Here is a 24,241-nt window from a genome sequence, read left to right as displayed (position 1 = left end):
TCCAGGAAAACTTCACTGTTTTCTGCCCTGTCTTCGTTTCTTTCTGTATTCCAGGCACTGAGATGGACCGTGTTAGTTTTCCTGTTTAGTGATGTTCTTTAAGACCTTGAAAGCCGCTGCTTGTGCTGGTCTTGCGTAAGACTTTGCATTTTTGCCTGTAATTCCCCTCTCGCTCTCCGTGCGCAGGGGAGCTTTGGGAGCTGGGATTGTGCTTGCGTCCCTCAGCGCGCACAGAGATCTTGCAGCTCCTCTGCAAAGCGCAAAAGCAGCTGGTGCAAGCGAGAGCACAGCGGCTTGCGAATTTGCCGTGTCGGGAGAGGGGATAGGAGCAGGACAGGCCTCCTGGGAGCAGGCAGGGAGAAGGGGGGGTGCCGTGGGCGCGAGTGGCGGTGCCCACGGAGCGGTGCTTGCGCGGGCGCCGGGGCAAGGTCAGCGCCGCTGCGGCGGCGGAGCTGCCGGCAGCAATGGCACGCCGAGGTCACGCCTCGAGGAATGCAGCCGCGCCGAAGAAAGGGACGTTTTAAACCTCTATTTACTCAGAAAGGGTGGCRAGGCATTGAGCTTGCCCGTTTACAACCCTTCGGTGGAGGATTAGGAAGCCTTGTTTTCAGCTCTCGCTGGGTTTTTTTTCCCCTTGCTTTGACACTCTGTTTTTAGAATCGAACAATTTTTAGCTTATCACTGTAATTACTTACGCCTGCTTTTGTTTCTTGCAAAGAAAGGTATTTCTTAGTGCAAAGAGAGACTGCTAATTTTTCAAATTCTGAACAGATTATGCTCCAGTTCATTTACATATTTTTTGTTCAAAGCGCCTATAGAGAGCGACACACTGTTCATAGAGTTTGTGTATATTGTGCTTTGCCTTTAACCTATTTGAGGGTAACTGCTGTGTGGCAGAGCTGAGATTTAACAACTCTGAAAGGGAAAGGTTTTGTATTCAGGACAGCAGTTAAGTCCTGGAGAAATYAGGAGAATTCAGGTCGTGTCTGTCCGTGGCAGTTGCACTCATTTGTCAGCTGGTGTGTTATGTTGCAGACGGGCAGTGTAAAAACTCTCCTTTGTATTTTGCTTACCTTGGTTAGGACCTAATTTAAATGCAAGCTTATAGGCCATTCTTAGACTTATGTTCATATGGAAACAACTGCAGTTCACGTCTTTAATCTGATGCAGATTTTCCCGGATCAGATCCTGTTCAGGATCTTCCTACCACTAAATTCCATCCAAATCCTGGAAGTTGAGCAGTCTCCGACTTTGTGGGAGTCTGCGAACGGTCTTGTTCTGTTGTCAGGTTTGGCACGCAGGCAGGGTGAGAATAGGGTTTGTCYTTATGTGAGAAAGGTTGGTATGCTGGAGATGGCATTGTTTTGAGTGATGATTTTAATACTGCTACTTGCTCAGCGTTTCTAAACTACAAAATTACATTTTTTAAGAATTCACATTTCTTTCTCCAGTGACTCAAAGCCACTGAGTTTATGATCAGGATAAGTTTTAATATTTTACTGTTTTCCAGTGGCGCCCAGGGTGGGGGGCAGTCTGTAAGGAACGGCCGCAGTGTTTGCCCTGTTCGCACAACATGAGAAATGCGACCGGCTCAGAGGAGCTTGTCGCCCCCAGAACCACTATTCCTATGGCAGGAGACTCCGGAAAGCTCCAGTGTTTCCAGCCCCATCTGCTTAGCCGCYCGGAAGGACCCTGGAAAGTGGGGAKCTGGGATGAAGCGTCGGCTTGGGCTGAAGTGGCTCCTCGTGGGTCTCCAAGCGCTCCCGACGCCTCGTCCCGCCCGGAGGGGCTGCGGCCGGGGCCGGGCGGGCGCCGCGGGGCGGCTCTCCCCGCCGCGGGCGCGCGGAGCGGGCGGAAGCAGCTCGGAGCCGYGCGCCGCCTTCCTTCCTGTTCGCAGAAGCGGGAGCGCGGCCGCGAGCTGCTGTCATTTCACATAACCGGCCGCCCCTTCTCATAAGGGRCAGTTACAGTAAGCGCGGCGAGGATGGGATTTTTGACTTTGAAGTGTTCCTTTTTTCCCTGCTACGGTGRAGGGGATTTTTGCTTAAAATCAGAGATCTTATTCTGATGAGCGATGGTGCTGTGATAGAGGTTGTCCCCCGTTCGATTTTGAGGAGTTGCTGTTTTGTTTTTGTTTTTTGCMTGCCCATGTTGTTTCAGCATCATCTGAGAGTGCCCAGCCTGCACCTCGGTCCCATGCTGACCTTGGTGCCATGGCCTGGGATCATCCCAAACCGTTATCCCAGTGAATTAATGCAAGTGACGTGGCAACTCCTTTTCCCGCTGCGCCGGCCTTCTGTGGCCACATGTCCCTGTTGGTGTGAAGGCAAATCGAGCGATGAGTGGTGGACGAGGGTTCCCRGCGCTTGGTCAAAGCCGCTTTTAGCTCTGGGAAGAAGTCTTCACTTGGAGTGTGTGGGAGAATGGAAAAATGTGGCTTGTCGAGAAGCTCTAGGGAATGACCCGGGTGCTCGGCCGGGGCTGGCGGCTCCCTCGGTGCCTCTGTCCCGCGGAGCAGAGGGACGATGCTCCGGCTTCAGCGGCACCAGCAAAGCTTTGCTCTGCTCTCACTCCTTAACCTKTGCTAACAACTTAGTGTGTGATATTGCACAGAGGGCATATCCCTCCAATGCTGCATTTTCCTGCATTACTGCTGCTTACAGTAACCTAATCCAGCCAGGTTGTGTACCTTGAGCYTTTATTTAAAGGAAAACAAAAATAAAAAAGAATCTGTGAAATCTTTTTTTTCCAACTCATAATCAGAGGGAATCTGTATTAAAATGGCTATAAAATGCAGGGCAGTTAGTTCCCTACTAGCAGCACGATGTACTTTACATATGAACAGTAGTGCACCGCTTTGCAGAAAATGTGTTTTTGATATAAAGATTATCAGGGCTGCCACCCCTCTTCCCCTGTAGTGTTGGACTCACCGCAGCAAAATTGCAGAGCTCCGAGTGCTCTTTCAGCATTTGTTCATCTGCATGATTTGTAGTGACTGTTGTGAGCTGAAGAAAAGAGGAAGTTTAAATTTCTAGCAGTTGTGCATCTCTCCACAGTTAACGAGGCATCTAATTTCTCTGTGAATCCAATTTTACCCCAGCCTTGGCTGGAGCTTCGAATGTGCTGCAGTATTTTCCAGTTTGCTTCTGTCCCTTTGCTCTTACGTGCGTGCATCCAGCTCCATCTATTTGAGAGTTTATTTATTTGGAATATGAGATAAAGAACTGGCTCTGCCTGGGCGCTGCCGAGCCACCTTTTGGCTGCCCAATTGCCCTGGGCCCGAGCAGGCACCCGAAATAGCCGGCACTCCATAGCGCCCGTCTTGCTCGCGGGCCCTTCTCGCCCCACGCTCTTGGGGCTCAGAACGAGTCCTGAGCAACTGTGACCATCTGCTGGGCAGCCCAGCGCTGCCCTTGTGCTATTTTGGTCACCACAAAACCAGCCCTGCGTTTCATAGGGCAGCGCATGGGACTAACGCCCTGTGCACCGTCTAGGATAGAGAGGATGCCCCACATGAGGCCACCCCTCTAATCACAAGCCCCTTGGGGCGCTGCTCGTCTCTTGCCCTGGTTTCAGGCAGGTTCCCATCTCCGTGGGGCTGTGACCCCATCTGCTACTGCGAGGAATTGCTGTGATTCAAGGAACGGCGACTGAGAGTGCATGGCGGCGAGGTGGCATTGCTGCAGTTTAAAATAGGAGATGGCATAATGAAGATCTTAGGCTAAATGCCAATGTAAAATTAGCATTTAACCTCCCTCTTCGTGTTTGCCTGTTAATTGGGCGCCACCGTCTTTATTGGCATAGCTTTTRGAGATTGTTTCGGCTATATTAGCCTGATTGAAATGTATTGCACAAAATTATATCCGTCAGTGTGTTCTCCTGGCGGGGGCTTAGGTCATCCAACCCACAGCTGGGAATGGTATTTATTTCACTTGCTCTATTGCAGACATGCAGACGCATACGCAGCCCGCCGGCTTGTGCTGTAAGAATCTGTCTGCAAAGTGAAATACTAAGCATGTGTTAGGCTGTGCACGGGATTCCAAACTTGTTTAAGCAAAAAGAAGTTGCGGGGAGAGAAGAGAAAGGAGGGAATTGCATTGGCTTGCAATGAAACTCTCTCTCCCCACTCAGCTGGGACTTCCCTAACCAGGTCAGAGTAGGGGCTGTCACTTCAGGGCTGGTCCAAGCGTCTTGGCTTGTTGGACAGAGAGGATTTCCATCACATCCTTTCTTGGGAATTCCTTTCTGAGTGAAGGCTACTGCAGTGCCTTCCGTGGGGTTTTATGCCACGTTTCACTGGCCCGTACAAAGTGGCTTCCCGCCGCGGCCGGCGCCTTGCTGAGCTCCGTGCGGCTCCGGGGCCCTTCCCCAGCAGCCCCACAYGGGATCCCGCGCCACCAGACAGGCAGTTGGCATTTTAATAGCTCCCTCATTATGTGTTTGTCTGATCTTGTCAATATTTTACATTTTTGGATTTTTGCTGAGTGCGGACATTGAGGGCTGTTGGATCGATAACTGGATTGCCTGCTTTTTAACCACTTCAGCACAGCCCATTTCAATAACCCGGTGCTTTGGCTGCAGAGCAGTCGTCCCAGCATGGCAGATAGAAGAGTAGAACCTGAATTTGGTGTCTGAAGAATTACCTGATGTCTATATCTGAATGCAAGCGTTGATACTTTTTAAAACAACAAAAATACAGGCCTTAAATCTTCATCGCTGGATCCAGTATCATATTGACTGTCAAGTGAACATGGGTCTTCCAGCCCTGAGTAGGGGAGCCCCAGACTTCAGCTTCACTTTATCCCACCTGTGTAATGAGGGCTTTTTGTCTCATGAGAAGCTTGAGCTAACAGCAGAAACACAAAATGCAAACTGCACCTTTAGGGCCCCCTTTGAACCGCGCAGCACAGCTTGCACTGCCRTTGATGCTAGGTTTATCTTCATTGTTGTCTAAAGCTTTGGAATTATAAATGTTTTTGTTAGACATACACTTTCTTTTCCAYGTAGTGCAATTATTTGTATTGCACAGGGGTTTTGAAATAGGTCAAATACAGTGAGTGCAGAAACAATAGAATCTTGACGTCTTTATATACACACAGATATGAGGAAGGAGAAAATAAGCGCTGCTATCGTGGTAAAGACTGTGATGCACCTTTCATTCTTGAAAGAGCTGACCCTGGCAGTTGATAGGCAGAGGAATATCTGCTGAAAAAGCAGCAAAGTTTCCAGTTATTTCAGTAGTTCAAGTCTAAGTATATTAGAGAATATTCTGAATATGGACTATTCATACCTATGTAGCACAGACAAGCACTTGGGTACCCGAGCAGAAGTGTGTATGATAGAGGAGGAAGAGGAGCATGGGGACCTGGTGGGATCCATGCCTGGCCTTGCTGGAGGCACAGGGGTGCTGGGGAATGTCTGGGCAGGGGAGCAGGGAAAACAGCAAGTCTTGCTCCTTGAAATGCCTACCAGGAAAGGGGACGGAGGAGCCCGGGAAAACCGAGTGCAGATGCTTTGCTGGGGGAGGCGCTGGGGGTCGCATTCTTCTCCTTGCGGTGAATAGGTTTTGTTCAGCTTGGGAAGACAGCGGCTCTTCCCGCAATTGTTCCCTGCGCTCATGTGGTTGTCGGGTTGGGGTCCAGCCCCCTCGTGGACCTGGTTTCTAGCGAGTCCTGAGCAGTTTGATGGTGGCCAGGAACGTGCTTCGTGCTGGCCGAGGCTGCTGACACTTGTCACGTGGCAATAACCACTAATACGTTTTTAAGAAGCAGCAGAAATTCCTGCATGTCCATGCGTTACTTGAATCCAAGAGCTTCTARGGATTTTAGAAGACAGTTAGATCCTTTTCACACACCTAAAGCTAAAGCTCTGCATGGCACGTGGGGACCTTTGGGGCCTCCACCGTTCCCACCACCTGGCAGGCCAAGAGCCTCCCCCCGGGCCAGCTCCTCCCCAGAGCAGCTGCGTGTCCCGCTCGGAAATAACTGCATCACACGGAGCTTTGCTTGAGGGAGCTGCTCTTGGGGACGCTCCACCGCGTTGCTGCAGAGCAGATTTCTCCAGCAAGGAGAAGGAAGTGCCCTGGGAAGGAACCCGCGGCGGGGGAAGGCGCTTCGGCAAACGAGAGGTCCCCGTCAGCGCCACCGTGTCTTCCCTGCCTTGTTCTTCAGTCAGGCAGTGCCGTGCACGGTGCTTCAACCTGCGGGTGGGATTGCAAGTTAATTCTTAACTGCTTGTAACCAAATATAGCCCAGGCTTGACTTTTTCAGAAATGCTCGGCAGTATAAACATCCTGGTGAAGATAGCGGGTGATCAGAGAGAGCCCGTAGGTCCCCAATGACGGAATAAGCCGTGTTTCTCTTGGCAGTGAACAGCAAATACAGAATGTAAGACAGTGGGTTTTTTTTAAAAAAAAAAAAAAAAAAAGAACAGTAACCCAGAAGAAGGAGTTTTTATTATGGGTGGACAGGTGGACTGTGGTGCCTTTTACCTTTAAAAGATATGTTTTACATTTATCTTTTCCAGATCTTGTGTAATGGAAATGAATCAGGAAAAGTGTGTTTCAGTTTAAGGTCTTTAAGAGGAAATCAGTAAATTTGATTAGAGAAATACATGTTGTATTCCACTTCCTCATTCCTTGTGTGCTCATTTACACTTAGATAAAGTGAACATAAATTCTCCCAGGTGAGACGAGTGTTATTTTGCATGTGTTGTCCAAAAGGTTTTGCAAAGGAGCAAGGTGAACTAGGTCTTCACTGGCTTTTCCCCTTGGGTTTTGAATGGGAGCAAAATTAAGATACCTGTGAAAGGGAGAGGTAGAAATGTAAGTGCAGGTGCCTCCTAACTCGTGTGCTTAATCACTGTACAGCATTTTTGTGCATCAGCACCTATCAGGTCTATACAGAGCTCCAGGAACGCTGCCTCTTTAGCAGTCTGCAGTGGTACCAGAAGGAGCTCAATATGGGCTGAGTTTATTTGAGGCTCTTACAAAGTTAGTGCAGTTGAAGATGTTCTGTTTATTTCAAGTTTAAGTACAAATTTGTATAAAAGAGGGTGTCAGCCTTCTTCATTTAAAAACAAAAAAAGAAAACGGGCAGTGTGTTTGGCTTTTAATTTGTACTTGACCCCAGGTCCGACTCAAATATTTGTGTAAGGAAGGCTGTGCTAAAAAGCGGAAGGTCAGGCTTTGGTAGGCTCCTTACACACAGGACGGGTAAAAGCTGTGGTGTTATGCAAGGTTGACATTTCCTGCCTAATTTCTGTCTTCCTATCCAAGTCTGGCAAATCTAGTGGCTGCAGCAGGGGAGGCCACCCCTCAGTTCCCTGCAGTGCCCGGGAGCGGGAGCCGCCGGCGCGACCGYGGCGGCTGCAGGACAAGGAGCCTGAGGAGCCGCGGCCGGCCGGGGCGCGGGGGCGACGGGCGCCCCGCACTGCCGGGGCAGCTCTGCTCAGCGCTCCGTGCAGGTTTCGCAGCTGCGGGAGGCGCCGGCTCCTGGCTCRGGAGCTTCTGAAATGGGTCTCTGTGACACAGGTGGGAAATGCCCGTGGTCCCCAGCGAGGCTGGCAGCAGCTTTGTGCAGTGGTGGGGATGGAGGTGACGGTCCCAGGCACGGCTGGCAGCAGTGCAGTGAGGCYGTTGGAAGGAGCAGGGGGTCCCGAGCGGAGGGGCCCCATCAGCCCAATCCCCATCTCACCCATCTACACCTCTCACCGTAGCTGAAAGGGGACGTTCCTCCACATCACTCAGGAAAACAAAGAGGTCCTGGCCTTCCACTCCGGTGTTTCRGGAGCTGTGCTGGTCCCTTTGTGTTTGCAGTTTGTCATGAGCACCAGCACGAGGCTGGCCTGGCTGTGACGGCACCGGCTGCTTGCCATGGCAGAGCCCTTCCTGCAGCCCCTCTCCGTGGAGCCCCCCTGCTCCCCGGCACACGCCTGTGTCTCCGGCAGGGAGGAAAGGCAGTTTTCCTGGCAAAAGAGCAGATTTGCTGGCAGCTGTGATAAATTAATACAGAAAAAATGTATTAATATTTTGCCTTCGTGCCTTCCCACCGATGGGRAAAGCATGTTCTTGGGCTTGAAGGCTTTCAGGGGAAGCAGTGTAGTTCTTGTGGGCAAATTGAAATGTCAGAACTAAAAGACAACAATAGYTTTTTTTTCATCCTAAGCTAGGCAYATACTGCTTAGATGTTCTGACCTTTCAGCAACGYGTTTGCCCAGCTCTCCCTGTCATGGCCATGGCAGAGGTAGTTTCCTGCTGCTGTCCAGAAGGATGCGGAGCATCTTCCTGCAATATCATTGCTCCTAAGGCCCAAGCTTGCAACCAACCACCCCTACCTGCAGTGGGGCAGAGGGAGCTAATGAATGCAATTTATTTGAAAAGCCCCCAAAATGACCCAAAGAATGTTAATAGCAGAGTGTTGGACACCATATAGCAATGGCAGAGAAGATGGGTGTCAGTTGGGAAATCTTCAAGAGGCTGAAAGTTTCCTAAAGGATTTCAGGTTATCAGACTGCCTTTAAATTAAATTGGGGCATAATTCTGCTGTGCTCATCTGCAAACCTCAGCCAAGGCATAGTCAAAAAAGGGGCCCCTCTACATAGTTCTCTTTCCCTCACTGCTAGCAGGACATGCAGGATCCCATAAGCTCTTCTGTAAATCAAGGCCTCAGAGGCTCTTTTCTCCTTGTGCTGCTCCAGCCCTGTCGCATCCAAATCTGTGCAAAGTTCAAAGATTAATCGTCTGATTAACAGAGCAGTTCCCATAATGAGTTTGTTCTCTCTTTGTAGCAAACCTGCAGTTCTGAAATACCTCATCACGCTCACCCTGGAGCATTTCCTACGTACTCTGTCTTGCCCGGCTGCCATGGTTGGCTCTTGGAACTAATGTTGCTGTAGCCTTTTCCAAACCTGCCTCCAGAGAGTGCAGGAGCTGCCCAGCAGGCTGCCGTGAGACATATCATCAGAGTTTCAGGCTCCTTTTCCCCTGCAGAGCATCTCCTTCCTAAGCTCTGCAGGATGCAGGGCAGCGCAAGGAGTGTGTTTGATGCAGGGCAGTGCAAGGAACGTGTTTCCTGCTCCCTGTTCTGCCTCCTCGGGTGTTGTGACAGATAACTGCAGCCTGGCTCCCCAGCAGTGATGGCACTTGGTAGCCCTCCAGGATGATACTTGGCACTCAGGAGCAAACACGTGTTTTTTACACATGAGCATGAATATAATAAAATGGCTCGCTGGTTTAAGAAGCCTCTTTGTCAAAACAAGATGTGGCTGGATTTAGGAATTAGCATCATTTGGCACGTTTGATCATTAACTTCTCTTTCGGGGTGAAGCTGTGACCAGAAATTTGCTGTGAACACATGGGCACGTCCTGCTCTGAAACCACATGCAGGATCCTTCCCCGTCCTCRGTTTTTCAGCTCAGTGCAGACTTGGAGTGACGCAGGGTTGTGTTTTCCTTGGAAGAGGTCAYGGCAGCCCCATCCCTCCTGCATGGTCATTCCCAGGGCAGATTCCCCATTTAATCCTTTGGTCCGCCTCTGTCCTACTCAAGAGTGTGCATGGAAACTTTGGTCCAAAATTGGCCTGTTCTCTGACCTACTTCCCTTTCCCTGTGTTTTGGGAGGCAGATTGAACGTGGTGAAGAGACGAAGCTGTGTTAGCTACGCAGCGTCCTGCTGGGATCGCTTCGGAACGTAGTGGCTAAAGATAGAAGTGCACCATCGAGATGCTAAAAATACTGCCCAACTCTACGGTTCTTGTTCAGCATTTGGAATGCTGAGAGCTGGCTTTGCACAGACAAAGGGGAGATGCAGGTTTGCAATTTGAATATGCAAATGAAATCCTGATATTGCAAATGCGCAATCATTTGCTCAAATCTAAAAAGACCACTTGTATTCTTGAAGTAAAGCGCTGGCAAGATTAAGAGTTTAATCAGTCAAATCGGGTGTCATCAGAAGTTAGTGTGATTGGATGGCAGAGCGGAGACTTTACTGCAAAACAGAAAAAAAAGATCACTTTGTGTGATTAAGGTCAGATTTTATATTCCACATGTTGATGCTTCGAAGCATGTTGTCTGATAAATCATCTCTTATTAGCACAGTGGGTTGCAAACAATTTCTTCTTTTACATTTATACGTGTGATTTAGTAAACAGTATTTTAATATCAATGGGAATGCATGCTATGCTTCATAGCTTTCAACTGTGTGACCTTTAAAGGCAGAACAAAGGCTTAGAAATTAGGGTTTACATAAAACTGAGAAGTGCAGAAAGCTTGAAAGGCTCTGTAATTCACTTCTGCAGCAAGAACACCATTTTCTCTAACATTGTTTGCACAAGTCAGCATTTATGTTGTCAATTTGCAGAGATGAATGGGTGATTAACATTGCATGTAGGACAGAGGGGAACCCGTATCTATAACAAGTCAAAAAACTGTGCTTAAAGACTGAGTAACTTAAGCATTGCCTCTTCTGATGGAGAAAATTTCTGCAAATCCTGCACAGTTTTAATTCACTCCTTTAGTCAGTTGTAGTAAAAAGAACAAAGAGTGAAATCCAATCACCACTCAAGTCAGTGTCCTAAAATATTCATTCCACTGAGGCCAAGATTTCAATCATTTTATAAAGGATGAGGGCGTTGGGGTCGGGTGAGGGAATGTGTTTGGTTTTATTTATTTGTATATTTATTTGATGTTGCTATTTTGCAGAAGCCTTTTAAGTCCCAGGGTAGTAGTATAAATAAGAGGCACCTTTTGAAGGGTGCGTGTTGGAGGAGCCAGAGCTCCTTCTCACAGTCTTCTCAGTGGTCCAGGAAGGAAGCCTACAAATAACACGTTGCCAATGAACCACGTTGCTATTCCAGCTGATGCACACTGAGAATAGAGGAGCTGCTGTGGAGGGAAAGATGAAAGCAGAGGATAAAAGGAAGGAGTCTTAGACAAATTAAATATCACTCCGAGAGTCCTGTGCTCTGCAAAACATTCCTGCATCTGGCTCTAGACAGGCTTCCCTTTACAGCCACATACCATGAGAGATTCACTAGATCCATGACCTTTWTAATTTGAGGCCTGATTTTATGGTTCTGTATAATTAATATGCTGTTTACTGGATTGTATATTGAAACACAACAGAAACTCCAAAAGGCTGACAAAGAATTGCATAAATGGGCAAGAGAGATGCCATTCAGACCATTTCCCCAGCTTGCCCACATATACCACCTTTCTTAGTGATGTGCTCCAGATTCTGTTACCACTTAGCAGAAAATCCCCACTGCTCTTTTAAATGTTTGTTCCTTGCTTAGTCTAGCACAGTGCTCTAGGGCCCCTAGTGCATTATTTTTGACACAGAAAGTGAGTGTGGGGCCATTTAACAGCCCACTGTGCAGTGCCACCCAGCACTAGCATTTGAGAACAGACACACAGGTAAAGTTAGAGCTGTTRCTCTTTGGGGGAATAAGTAGAAGTATTTCAGCTGTTGATAGAAAAATGCCTTGTTTCCCTCAGTCTGAAATYCCATTGTTTCTTACTGTTCTGAGAACTTGGAGAACTTTTTTTGCCCCAGGGTTGACCTAATTGAAGGCTTTGCCTCCGGGCTGTTAGCTCCCCCACCGTGGCTTTAGACTAAAGGGAGCCTGTAGTCTGGTAAAACTGCAGGAGTAAATCTTCCAGGATTTAAAAAAATAATGCCATGTTCAGCAGAAATACTACTTTATAATGCAGGAATTCATACTTAGATCTTGTTGACTTGTGGTAATCGCATGACTAAGCCAATGCTAGGGACTAGAAAAGAAGCAAGAAAAGTATCTTTAAAATCCCAGTGGACTTAARCAGCAGAAACATCACTTCTTGCTCAGTTGAGAGTATCTGCAATTCACCATCCTAGCTATCACCGTGAGAAATTAATGTAGTCTACAAAATTATTGCAAAGTGTTCCAGAGGACTTTGAAATTAATGGACTATAAAAAAAGATATAAAACAATACTGCTGGTATTAAAACTGAGGTAAGATGAGGTAATAGTGATGGAAAGGCATTGAGTCTAAGATTGATCTTGATTTACAGCCGATTATGAAAGAAATGCTCTTGTGCTACAGCTCAAAACACAGAAAGGCAGAGAACTTCTCCTCTCTTCAGCTGTCTAGTCGATAACACTTGTCATTAGATGGAACCTGGAAGTTACAGTGCACAATATGCATGACGTGATTGCTCTTAGTCTGCAGATGACTAATTAAGAGGCATTTGTACAGAAATCTTCTTCTAGCAGTACAACACAGGAGCATGGACTAGTCCTGTTCCTCCAGATCCATTTGTCAACTGCAGTTCTTCCCCTGGAAAAAAAATGCATTTTAAAAAAGTAATTTAATGCAAAAAGCGGATGAATTACTGTCGAAAGACAAGATAGGATGGTTATGATCATTTGTTTTGGTAGGACAAGATCTCTGTTGGTGCCTTTAAAATGAGATTGATAATTCTGAGCTGAACTGCTGGTTCTGAAGAAGCTAGCTGGAGAAATAGGTATATTCTCATTTTGTTTTTCTCCTTGGAACTGATTCTACATTGGCATTTTCACATTGACGTTGGTGATGTGGCCCCTAATTTTACACAAGAGTAATCAGAAGAACCTTGTTCACCGACTTGCCTCTTTTGTGGCCTGTAAGGTGATTCAGTTCAGGGCAGAATGTTAGTTGAGCTCTGCTTTTGCCATTATGAGCTTAACTGCATTCACATAAATCAATATGAGAAAACAGCAATCGTAGCATTTCTTTTAATTTGTGATTAAAATTTATAAAAAGATAGAACACTTTTGCTAGTGTGGGCTGAATTTCCTCTTAGTTTCTGTGGTTTAAGGTTATGACAAGATCGCATCTTTCTGGGTTTGTCTAGTCATGGTGTTTGAATTTTTGTCCTTACCAGCTAAACCAGGCAGTTCCAAGTATTTTCAGCCAGAATTTCTCTCAAAGGTTYCTTGGGGAAGAAGACAAACTAGACAAAAGAAAGTGGCAGAGGAGAAGAGAGTAGATCCTTAGCTCTTAAGATGAAGYACGTTGTTAGTTGCTGTGGTTTTAGAATCACAAATTAATAAAAGGTAGCAATATTCCCTGATAAKGGAAAATGCACCTTTATTTTCTGGCATGTTCTTTTAACACAGTTTTGGTTTCTCTCTAAGACACAGGGTGACTTATTGAGAGAGTAACTTGAGAGGATCACAATGAGTGGTGACAGTAACGGGCCAAGGGATCACAGCCTGCTCCTGCTGAGTCGAACGCGGTTTGCTCAGCTGATATAGATTGAACTCTGCAAATAAAGCAGCTGTATTTAGGAGTTATTTTACATGTGTACAGCTTAGGCAGCAATTTTCAATCTAGGTTAATATATGATTGTTTTAGAAGATTGCAGATTTTGTATTTCCACTGCAAGTAATAAATTGGGAAGAAACTGTAGTTCTAAACAAAAAGATTCCACATAATGTGTTCAAGCTAGCTAATAACCAATGTTCTTTCATGGCTGAAATGACTATTTACAGTCCCTCTTCCTACATCCTCCCCTCCAATTGCATATTTCCATGAGCACAATGAATAGAAGGAAATCCACCCCTGTGAATTTTCCCTATTCATAATCTTTTCACCCCCACCACGCCTCACTATGAACGGATCTGCAATCTTCCCAGCCTACAAATATGCAACAGTTCTCAAAGAGGACTTCTTTCTAGTACTCCCTAATTGAGAAACCTGAGATATTATTATGTTTGAACAATGTGAGACACATCTCTGAAAGCCCAGGATTATATTGTGACCCTTTTCTGACAATATGAGATGACAACTTTATATTGGCCCAAGCTGAAATCACTTGAAGTCAGAAGGGGCTGCCAGCCAAAAGGAATAGGAAATATTTCCTTTTAACTTAATCCAGCAGAGACAAAGTGAGTGGTAGTTTTCATTGGTTAAGCCCCCTTGAGTACTTTGTGTAGCCTTGTACACTCTGAGATGTAATGAGTATAGTTAAACATACTCTTTTTGTTCCTGGTGGTCAGACACTGCTTTGGCCACTCAGTAGTCAGGTCAGGAGAGAGCATTTTTTTTCTTGGATTCAGACACAGGATATGAGTTTCTTTTACCAAATTATAGTTGGCTGGTAAGAATGAAACTTTGCAGATGTGCTAAATATGCTGAATTCTTAATGCAGTGACAGGTTCTGAGAGTTGAGTTAAATGGGATCTTTGCCCATGAGCATTTTGGGTTTTGTTGCTCACATGCAAGCCAGCCTGCTACTGAAAACAGCACATACGATAGTTCAAGCAGGGCTGCAAGTAGCTGCTGCCATTTAAAAAGGTAACCTCATATCAGATCTTCCTTCCAGCCTTCAAACCCAGGGTGGAATTGTCACTTTTTTTTTTCTTTTTTCCTGTGAACTGTCCTAAAAGATTAGTAGGTCATTAAATTCTAGCTAGATTGCGAATTAATAAGCAACTGCAGAGCACAAATCCTTCCAAATTCTGTATTTAGGGCACAGAAATTTGTGAAGTTTTCTTGTTTTAGATGGAAAATTGCCAGGTTCATTTTCTCATTACATGACTGTTTTTGTCAGAACAGATAGAACCATTTTGGGCTGATGGGCAGATAGCTCTCGTTGAAGCTTGTTGAAGCCACAAGAGACTGAAGTCTTGATGGCTGAATGCTGCAAACAGTTTGCCTCTGGCAAACACATACTTCTAGTTTTGGCAGCGTCTGGTGTTTGAGAGAGGCAGAGAGTGAGTGATACATTCTCTGGTCAGCTCYGTTGAGCAAACCTGAGACTCCGATTTGCTACTTTGTAGGGGAAAAAAACAATCTGCAATTTATCTTGGAAATAAAAGGAGAATTGGAGCCCTGGTCTGCCATGGAGTCTCAGGGGGATGCCAGAATTCACAGGTTGATGTGTTGAAGCGGAGCTGACCTGCTCCTAGGCTCAAATGTCCTTCCACCAGAGGCTGCGCACACTCTTTCTCGGGACTATTCGGATATGTTGAATCTTAAGCCTGTGGCAGACCTGGTGTCCCCAGATTTTGAACGCGCTGGTGTCTTGCTGTAGTATCTGCCAGCAAATCCCAACGTCTGTGAGGAAACCCTGAGCTCTACCCACCTTCTCTCATCTTTTTTTATAGTCATTGCTCTCTTTCCTTTAGCAAACAGAAAAAGCCAGCCCAGAGGGTTGCCAGGGTGTCCCAGGGAAGACAGGGACACCCTGCTCATGGCTCGCTATGCTTCATGCTATGCTTTAGGACAAGAGAGTCCCCAGCAATCGCTTTGACCTCGACACGAAGGGAGAGCGCCGCGTGGTCCCTGCGCAGGCGGCCGCAAAATGGCAGCGCCTCCCTGGGCCGCCTYGCGCTCGAGGAGGCCGCGCGGCTGTGGGAATCACCCCCACGCCCGGCTCGCGCGCTGGCAGCCGCTGGGGCGGGCAGGGTGGCCGGAGACGGCGATGGGTGCCCAGCACTTGCTGCAGGCCGGGCTCGGCCCCCTGATTCACAGCAGGGGCGCCGCGCTACCTCGCTTAGCCCTTGTCCTCGCTGCTGCGCTGACCTAGATAGGAACGTCGTGCCCGTGCTGCAGAGCTGGCTGGTGGTGGGGCTAGGCGAACGCGGTGGCAGCGCGGCCGGGCCGGCTCCCCCACTCACCCGTGTGGGCCGCGGTGCCTCTTCCCTCCCGGATATCCTGCAGGCCGAGGGGCGGCTGGAGGACTGACAGGCTGGCAGCAGGGCCACGGGGCAGGCGGGCTCGCGTGGAGGGCGGGCATGGGAACAGGGAACGGCTTATATGTTACGGAGAGAAAGGAAGACGAGCAACTGTGGGGCAAGGCAACCCCTTCAGTGGGCTGCTGAAATCTGTTTTAACCAGCCCAGTGCTGGAAAAGCGCCTCATGYCCCAAGTTCTGTGGGACGGGCAAACAGAGAGAGCCAGGTCTCGGTCTCGCTAAGTTTGCCACGTCTGCCGTTTATTCCTTGCGCAGCAGAAAGCCCGCGGAGAGCTCTGCCCACACGGAGAGCGCTACTCTGCGCTGAGAGGTAGTGTGTGACAAATTAGATGTTTGCAACCACAGCTGTACAGCTTCCTTGGAAGGAGCAGTGTAAACAGTTATTATTTATTCTTGTTACACTACCATTATGAGCAGGCAGCGCGACTCATTTGTAACTGGGGCCTTTCCCAGAACCACGGCCTTTTCATTTTGAGGTGGTGATAGTGCTGGGGTCGTGTCAGTCTCGCCTTTAAAAGCAGACCTGAGGTAATGGGGACCTCACAATCCGATATTCCCCAAATCAGAGGACCCACCTTTGTTTCCTAGTATTCCTGGACGGAAGTTACTGTGTGCATGCTAATGCATTTTAATCAGTTTTGACAAGGTCACAAGAGCCCATTCGTCGCCTGTCTGCTTTAGTCCTTCCTGCTGTGCATGAATGAAGCTTTCATGCTGTTATCATGTACAGTCCTCAGTCCTCAGCCAGTCCTGCATGTGCTTATGTGTTTATGAAAATGTTTATATTCACTTCTCAGGTGTTTAATTTGAAAAAAAAAGGGCTGCCGAGTACACTGAGAAAGGGAAGAGCATGTTTTGGTGCTCTCCTCATTTCTGTTGTCCTGGTCATACAGCAGKAGTTGTCTCAAGAAAACGGGAGAAAGAACTGGAGTAAGTCASGTCCTTCCTAGGAGGTCCAGGGTACATAGGCTTTAAGAGGAGGGTCTCAAGATGTCTGAGAGTAACTGGGAGAATGATAAGGATCTGCAACAGCCGATTCTCAAGTTAGTTAGATCAGAGGCTCCTGGTCCTAAAAGTCCTCGCACATCTCYGATGATCTGCTGCTGCTGTTGCTGCAAGTCTCTAAGCTCAGGCCCCATCATGAGGAGCAGCGTGTCGCTCCCCTGCACTTGTCACACTGCYGCTGTGGCATGTTAATGGAGAGCATTCGAAGGGACTTGGGGACCTGGGGAGGCAAGTGCAGCAGGCAGGAGGTAGCAACCGCACAACGTGCTGCAGGAGAGTGGCAGTCGCGTGTGTTTGCATGTGGAATATTTAAGCAAACCTTTTAGCTACTTCCCCAGCCAAGGAGAGGTTTCTGTACTTGGTTGGCAATTCATACTCAAGTGCCTAGTAAAACACTGTCTTCTTTTTTTTTTTTTTTTTCATTTGTGATGTGCTTAGCGCAGAAGGCTAGTGATCCCCAGATGACCCTTCCAACCAAAACTTTGCTATGATTTGTTTAGTCCATTTCATAACATTTCATGTTACCTTTCTCTCTCAAATACCAGCCTCTAGTCACATCTATCTTGAGCAAACCCAACGCTGTTGAATTTTATTGAGTTATACCTGTCTACATTGAAGAAAGCTGTTTTTCTGAGTTTAATGGTCCCTCTGTGCAAATATTCAGCAGAGAAATAGAAGTCTTACTTTCCAAGGGAATATAAAACCAACTAATTTCACTGTACCTCTTCTCAGGAGGGCTAGCCAACAGCATCCTATTTAAAGGATCCCCTTCCAGTTCTGGAACAACCATGCATTCCAAAAGCTATGGCCTTGTTCTATCTTTTTATATGTAACAGTAGTCTGGAGTAGTGGAGTTTTGTTTTCCTATCACAGTCACTTCCCAGTTCAACAGTTAGAAAAATGTTTTCTAAGTGTTTAAAAAGCCCGAACTTCTCCGCAGCAACTCAGAGCACAGGAATGTGCTATGGCAGAAGCAGCACTGGCAAGGACATGCATGCCAGCATGTCAGCTGGCCAGGAGCAGGAGATCCCAGCAGTTCCTCCCCACATTTCCCAGGGTGCAGCTTGGGATCAGCCTGTGTTTGTTTTGGATGTGTGAAGCTCCTGTTAGGATTCTCCATACTTGCTGAGTTTAGTTGTGCCCTACCAACATGTTTCAGCATACACAGCACAACATCTTGTTGAAACATGCAACTCTGCCTTATTTTTATCAAAGAAAATAAGGGAAAATAAGTTCATCCATCATTAGACCAAGGCTTGGGAAAACACTTAGGCCTTGTTGCATTTCCTAAAGCTAAGCAAATGTTGGCTGCAGCAACCCCAAGGAATAATCAAGTCACTGATGGCTTTAGCTGTCTCTGGCAGTGGTGCCACGGCAGTCTCTTGCAGAGCAAAGATTGGGACCACGCGTAGCACTGCTGGCCAAGGAGGGGAGGAAGAGCAGGCAGCTGAGCTGTCGGATACTGGTGACCGTTCCACCGAGAGCCAGAGTCCCTGTTCTGCACCAGCTGTGACCTGCAAGTGGTTTTCAAGCACAGCCCTGGTTAAAGCAATGCAGAAGGGAGGTCCCAGAAGCACAGATTTCTCTAAGGGGCAGCATTTTGAGGAGACATGGAAAATAGGCATGTAAAAAGGGCTCTTTGCTGTTAATACCATTCAAAACTTCTGTATCTGTTGATGGAGAGTAGGTGAATTCCTTCCAAAACCTGATGCACAGGTCTGTAGTGCACAGACCTGCTTTTCCATCCACCAGCGCCCTGATCATCAGGTAGAATTAACGTGTCCTCTCGCTGTCCTCCAGCGTCTTTTCACACTCCTCCAAATACCTTGGTAAACCTGACGCTACCACGGGCTGCTCGAGACGTTCCTGCCCCATTCCCTGCAGCTTCCACGCGCCCTCCCATGTGCATCCACTTGCAGGGGTTGCACGTGTTGTCTGGGAGCGCAGAGGCCGCTGCCACTGACAGCAGTGACTCTTAGGCACAACTGAGAACGTGTAATATTCAGTGCAACTCGCACCCCACGCAGCCGCYGGGGTCGCAGGGCTGCACGGGGACTAGGCAGCAGGATGGTAGCAACTGCTCTGGGATGTGGATTTTTGTCGTGGCCCTACATGACTAGGGGCACTTCTAATTGTAGGCTGGGGCTGGGAGAGGCTTTCCTGTAAGAGCAGTAGTGACCCGCTCTGGGTTTCCCACTGCTGATTAGATCCTTTCCTGAATGCCGCCTCCCTCGATTGATAAGCAAGAACATAATTCTAATTCTCTTAAGTTGAAGCAGCAGTGCTAATGTCTGATTAATCCTGCGACATACAGGTCGTGGGTGTTAAGAATGAAAGCCACAGATAATTATATTTAAGAGAGATTGCCCTACCACGCTGAATTAATGTTAGAGACATTGTTTTCAGTTTCACTGTCTTTACATACACTGTGTAAGGAAGGTTTTCTCCCAAGATTTACAGTCCTGCAARCCCCTGATAACCATGACAGTGACATTAACATTTCTATTTTTATGAGTGAATTGCAGTTCCTCAACAGAATGAAGCCCATACTGCAATAAATGTATTTAAAAATATTTTATATATAAATTTTTTTTTTTTTGATGTTATTGACTGTTTCGTAAAATCTAAAAGATCTGTGATTAGGAAGCTTGAAAGGTGAAAAACTGCTTAGATACTTGAGATTCTTTTTTAGTTTGATTTGTTTAGAAAGTGTGCCAGTTATTTCAGATGCACTGCTTATAAAGAGCATAAGACAATTTGGTTTTCTTAGGTCTGAATTTTATCTGAGTTACTGGCAGAAGGTCACTAAATTCAGTCTGTGATTTCATTCAGATGTGCTGTTGTTTAGACCTAAAAAATGTTACCATAAAAACGATGGTATGTTTGCTATGCAGGGAGTATAATGTCGTAATTGAAATGGTACCAGAAACTATTTAAAAAACTTCTATTACAGTTCACATCACAGACAATATTTTATAGCTTTAACATCTGTTTTAAGACCAACATGTCAGATTTAGCCTTTGTGTGACTATAACTCTTCTGATTTCAGTGAAGTTGCACCCACTTAAATCCTGATTGAATTTGTCTCACATGATTGGATTTTTAATTGTGTGATTTAATTTTCAGTATCTCCCTCTCAGTGTTCAAGTATGGAGCTTCAGAGCGTGTTGGAATAAGGTCAATGACAGAGCCTTTCTTCTTCCTTTTYTCTTTTTCTCCAGCTACAGGGATCCATTAAAAGAAAACTGGAAGATGACAGCTCCCCGGCCTCTGGTGGCGTGCCCGACATCGTTTTCCCCAGCGACAATAAAAGGCTCTGTCTTGACGACGTAACCCTCTCCATGGGCCAAGGCGGCAATCCCAGCGTGGCGTGTCCGGAGATGCAGAGCTCGCCGTTCTCCGCCAGCCACGGCGCGGCCTCGCTGGGGGTAGCGGCTCACCCGGTGCTCCTGGAGAGCAATCACCTCAACGGCAGYGGCATCGGTTCTCCCTTCCCCGTGCCACCCAACACGGAAATAAGCCAGAAGGGCGCGATAGGAGGACAGAATAACAATATTGTCCACTATGATGAGAAAGGAAACAACCTGCAGACCGTGGACCAAGAACTGCAAGATCTGCTGGAAGAGCTGACAAAAATGCCTGATCCTTCTCCCAATGACCTGGATCTGGAGAAGATTTTGGGCAGCAAGGCTGAAGAGCCACTGGGACTGAGTCATTCTCAGCCGAGCATCAGTACCACCCCAAAGTCCTCTCCGCAGACTTCCCATTTGGAGAACCACGTTGCTAACAAAGACTTTTCCCCAGGCTGCAACCCCGCCAGCGGAGGATCTCCTCAGATGAGACCATCATCTGCAGGAGCCAGCTTCCAAGTTCCTCCCTCGACCAAACCTGCTGCGTCGCCCATCTCTTCAGCAGCCCAGGGGAAGAGCCAGCCGSCCGCTATGCTTCCCGTGCCCCTGCCCAACATGCCTGGCTCCAACTGGCACGCGCAGCAGCTAAAGCAGCTCGCAGCAAGCAAGCAGGTGTCTACGACCAAGCAGCAAGTTCAGGCTCCCAGCTGGCCAACCATGTCTCCTCCTGGGCTCTCTCCCCCTTACAGGGCAGGATCGTCTCCACACCACCAACCTTTCAGTCCCCAGAATGTCATGGTGTCTGGCATGGCCTCTAATAATTTGCCAGGAAACAATATCCAGAGTCCTCAGAACAGCCTGCTCTCGAGCATGGCTTCCAGCAGCACCCCGTCCAGTGGACCCTCTCCTCCCTACGGGTCGGAGAAGCTCTCCAGCCCGGCTCTGAACCAGCAGCCTTTCAGCCCCCAGAGCGCCATGCTGCCCACCCTGACGTCCGCCAGCATCCCCCCCAACAACATCAAAAGTCCCCAGAACAACATGGTTGCCAGCATGGCCTCGACAAACACTGGRCCTTCTCCGCCTTACAGGCCTGAAAAGCTGTCAAGCCCAGCTCTGCACCAGCAGCCCTTCAGTCCTCAAGGTACATTAATCTCTAACATCACCCCCACCAGCAACCCCACGAGTATGCAGAGCTCGCTTTTTAAATCAATGACTCCAAACCAGTCCAAAAACATGAACATAATTATGCAACAGCCATCCAGTAGCTTACAGCCGGGTCTGGTGAACGAGAGCCCTGTTAGCCAAGAGCAGTTCTCTTTCAATAACACCAAACCACTGTCTCACTTTGCCTCAGAGTCCTCCACTCAAAAGATGTCGCCCATGACAGCCGGACAAGGGCAGCAGTCTCTCATTCACTATCTGCAGCAACAGCAGCATTCTCCAGCCACGCAGCAGTCCCCGCAGACCAACAACAGCCAGTTCCTCCAGCAGCAGTTTCGACAACTGATGCAGCCGCATCGGGTGCAGAGGCACATGCAGCCCGCTGCTCTGTCATCTCAAAACAGACAGGTGAGAAGGCTGCTTGTATCTTCCAGAGGTTCTGTGAAAACGCTGAGTTATTCGGTTTCTGATTTTTGCTTTCTTTTCTGTTTCAAATGTGACACCTCTAAACTTCTGGGGTGAACACTGTTTATGCAGGGTAGGGTGCTAAGATTATCCTGGAGTTCTCAGAAGTTGTTTTATATGTTTCTTCCATTGAAATGTGCTGTAATTCATGGATTTTCTCTTCTCTAGAAGCAGGGAACCTCAYGCTGCTAGGCAAAAAGCAGAGTACATTAGGCAGAGCACATTTCATACCACTGACATACATGTTTTTTTTCAAATATATAGATGTTGTTCTTATTTAGTTTGTATTGTAAAGTAGAGATGTTCCTGTAATGCGTTTTGCGTCATCTTTTCTGTAGTCATTGCAGGATAATTTCTCTTTCATAATGTCTTTGACCAAATTCATCCATGTTGTTTCTGAGGCCAGCTAAGACCAAGTGGGTTGAGAAGCGAAGCTAAAATATGACTCCTTCATGGACAGCAGGTCAAACAGTGCAGCTCCTGAATATCAAAGAGGCAGACTTGAAATACCTGTTGGGAGCATTTCCCGGGAGCAATGCCCTGCTTTGGATGAAGACCATTCCCGCCCTTTGTTAATCTGTGATACGAACACAGACAGTAAATGCAAAAGCACTGGCAACGGGAAGACTTCTCACCTAGTAGAAGGGGGAAGCTCTGAGGCTCTGCCAGGAGCTGCTCCAGAGCTGGGGGACACAGCCCAGATCCTGGCTTTCATTGTTCTTCTTCACTGCTAGCTCATCCCATCTTACAAGGTTGGATTTCTTCACTGCGGATGACTCAGTGGAGCCTTTTCTGACGATAGCAATGAGAAAGACGGGGCTGTTTCCTGGATTGCAGCTCCTTAGCGCTAACTTAATGAGGTGTGTGTCCTCCATGCCATTTGGGGATCKGCTCACAGTTCTCCAGCCTGTGCCCACTCTCTTCTCCCTTGCTTCATACAGCTGCTCAAAAGCAGTCGCTGGGAAGGGCCAGTAGCTTATTCCATTTGCTCACCCAAAGATACAACATGTACCAACATTGCTTGTAGTGTTCACTTCAAAGAGTTACCAGTAAAGCCCCTAATTCTACAAAAGCCTGAAGCAAGTGGGTTCCTTTAGATATGTGAGGGCCCTGCTTGTGTTGAGGAGGACCCTGCTTAAACACGAAGCAGAGGATTTTGCCTCCCTGGGATCAAGGAGAATGRAGATGTGACGGAAAGGTGGTGGTTGCTGCAGCTTGAGCAGTGCTGCTGTACAGGCAGCAGGCTGGAGAATGTGCCCATGGGCTCTCACTGCATCTCCAGYCACGGTTGGGAAGTTGTTGAACTGCAGGAGCACCATCGCTTTTGATCGTGCGTCCATAACCTTTGAGCACTTATTGTTTTTTCTGGGGCTCCCCTGCTGCGTGTGCGGAWTTGCCGCGTCCCCAGTGGATTCCTGAGGTTTCCTGTGCCCTGCTTTCCCCCACRCTGCATTTTTGCCTTGCACCTCTGAACTCTTGCTCCACTGATTAGCCAAGAAGAACCAGAAGAAAATTTCCTGCAGTGAGTCTCTTGACTTGGCCAAAAGAGCCTCTTTTCAAGCAACTTCCCAAATGTCCTACCTAGGCTGAAGCTTTAGTGGATTCTCACTGTCAGAGAGTTGTTTTAATTTGGGGACTATCAGTAAAGATCAAGGACAGTTAAAGTGATTACAGGTGCTGAACAGTTTATGTTTTCAGACTAGTTAGGTAAGCACATGCTGCCTCCCTGATTTTACAAGGTAAGACTTATTACATTAATTATACACCAAATGACAGTGCTTCAGTTTTACAGTCTGTTAAGCTGCCTAGGAAAGATGGTAGGTTTGCAGGAGTAGAACATTTTGTTAGGTTTGGATAATTTTATTGAAAATTGCATATAAGAAAAAATGGCCCTTGAGTGCCAAAATAAAAGAAAATGACATGGAGAAAATATTCTAATTACTAGGCTCCTCTTCTAGTGTCTGGGATACTTACTGTGTTTATTTGAATCTGCCCTGTGATCTGCTGTTTGTCTGCAGTAGTTTCTGAGATTTTGGACCATGCTTGATTTGTGTAGATTTTACTCCATTTTACAGAAGTGGCTTCAGTGGAGAGTGGGGTTTTTTTTTTTCTTTTCTTTTCTTTTTTTTTTCCCTGACTTCCAGCAATGTGTCTGAGAGCTGAATTTGACCTTCTTAGAGTCTCAGTGGCAGCTCTGTACTGARGCTGGTGATGAACAGGGCTTTTCAAACATGGGTCGGTTGTTTCATTAGAAGGCAGAAAGCTAAAGATTCAGAAGAGAGGAGGGAGACAACCTCTGCATCTTTAAAAATTAGTAACTGCCTGGTGGAAAATTCCCATCTTTAACCTCAATCGCAGAAATATGCTGAGAGAAAAATAACAGCATTCCCTGGAATGTTGTTTAGTGTTTAAAAGTCATCTMCATACTCTGTGTGTGTTTGTAAATGTGACTAAAATTTATAAAAAGAAGGCATAGTGCTCTCTTCTTTTGAGCAAGAGGTGCAGCTTTGTGCCAAAAAAGAATGTGGATGGTGGCCAGTTG

At 47.3% G+C, this 24,241-nt stretch overlaps 1 protein-coding gene across 1 annotated transcript in view; it reads left to right on the top strand.

Annotated features, from left to right (window-relative positions):
- Positions 1-24,241, top strand: part of MAMLD1 (mastermind like domain containing 1) — a 99,316-nt gene that overhangs the window by 49,792 nt on the left and 25,283 nt on the right. The window contains exon 2 of the mRNA XM_026039027.1: positions 19,945-21,642. Coding sequence (XP_025894812.1) covers positions 19,945-21,642 — 1,698 coding nt within the window. The remainder of the gene's footprint in view (positions 1-19,944; positions 21,643-24,241) is intronic.

Source organism: Nothoprocta perdicaria, unplaced genomic scaffold, assembly GCF_003342845.1.
Source record: "Nothoprocta perdicaria isolate Ctin4 unplaced genomic scaffold, notPer1 scaffold_22, whole genome shotgun sequence".
NCBI classification, from domain to species: Eukaryota; Metazoa; Chordata; class Aves; order Tinamiformes; family Tinamidae; genus Nothoprocta; species Nothoprocta perdicaria.
The sequence above is the reverse complement of the archived record's forward strand: the minus strand, read 5'-3'. Positions and strand labels throughout refer to the sequence as shown.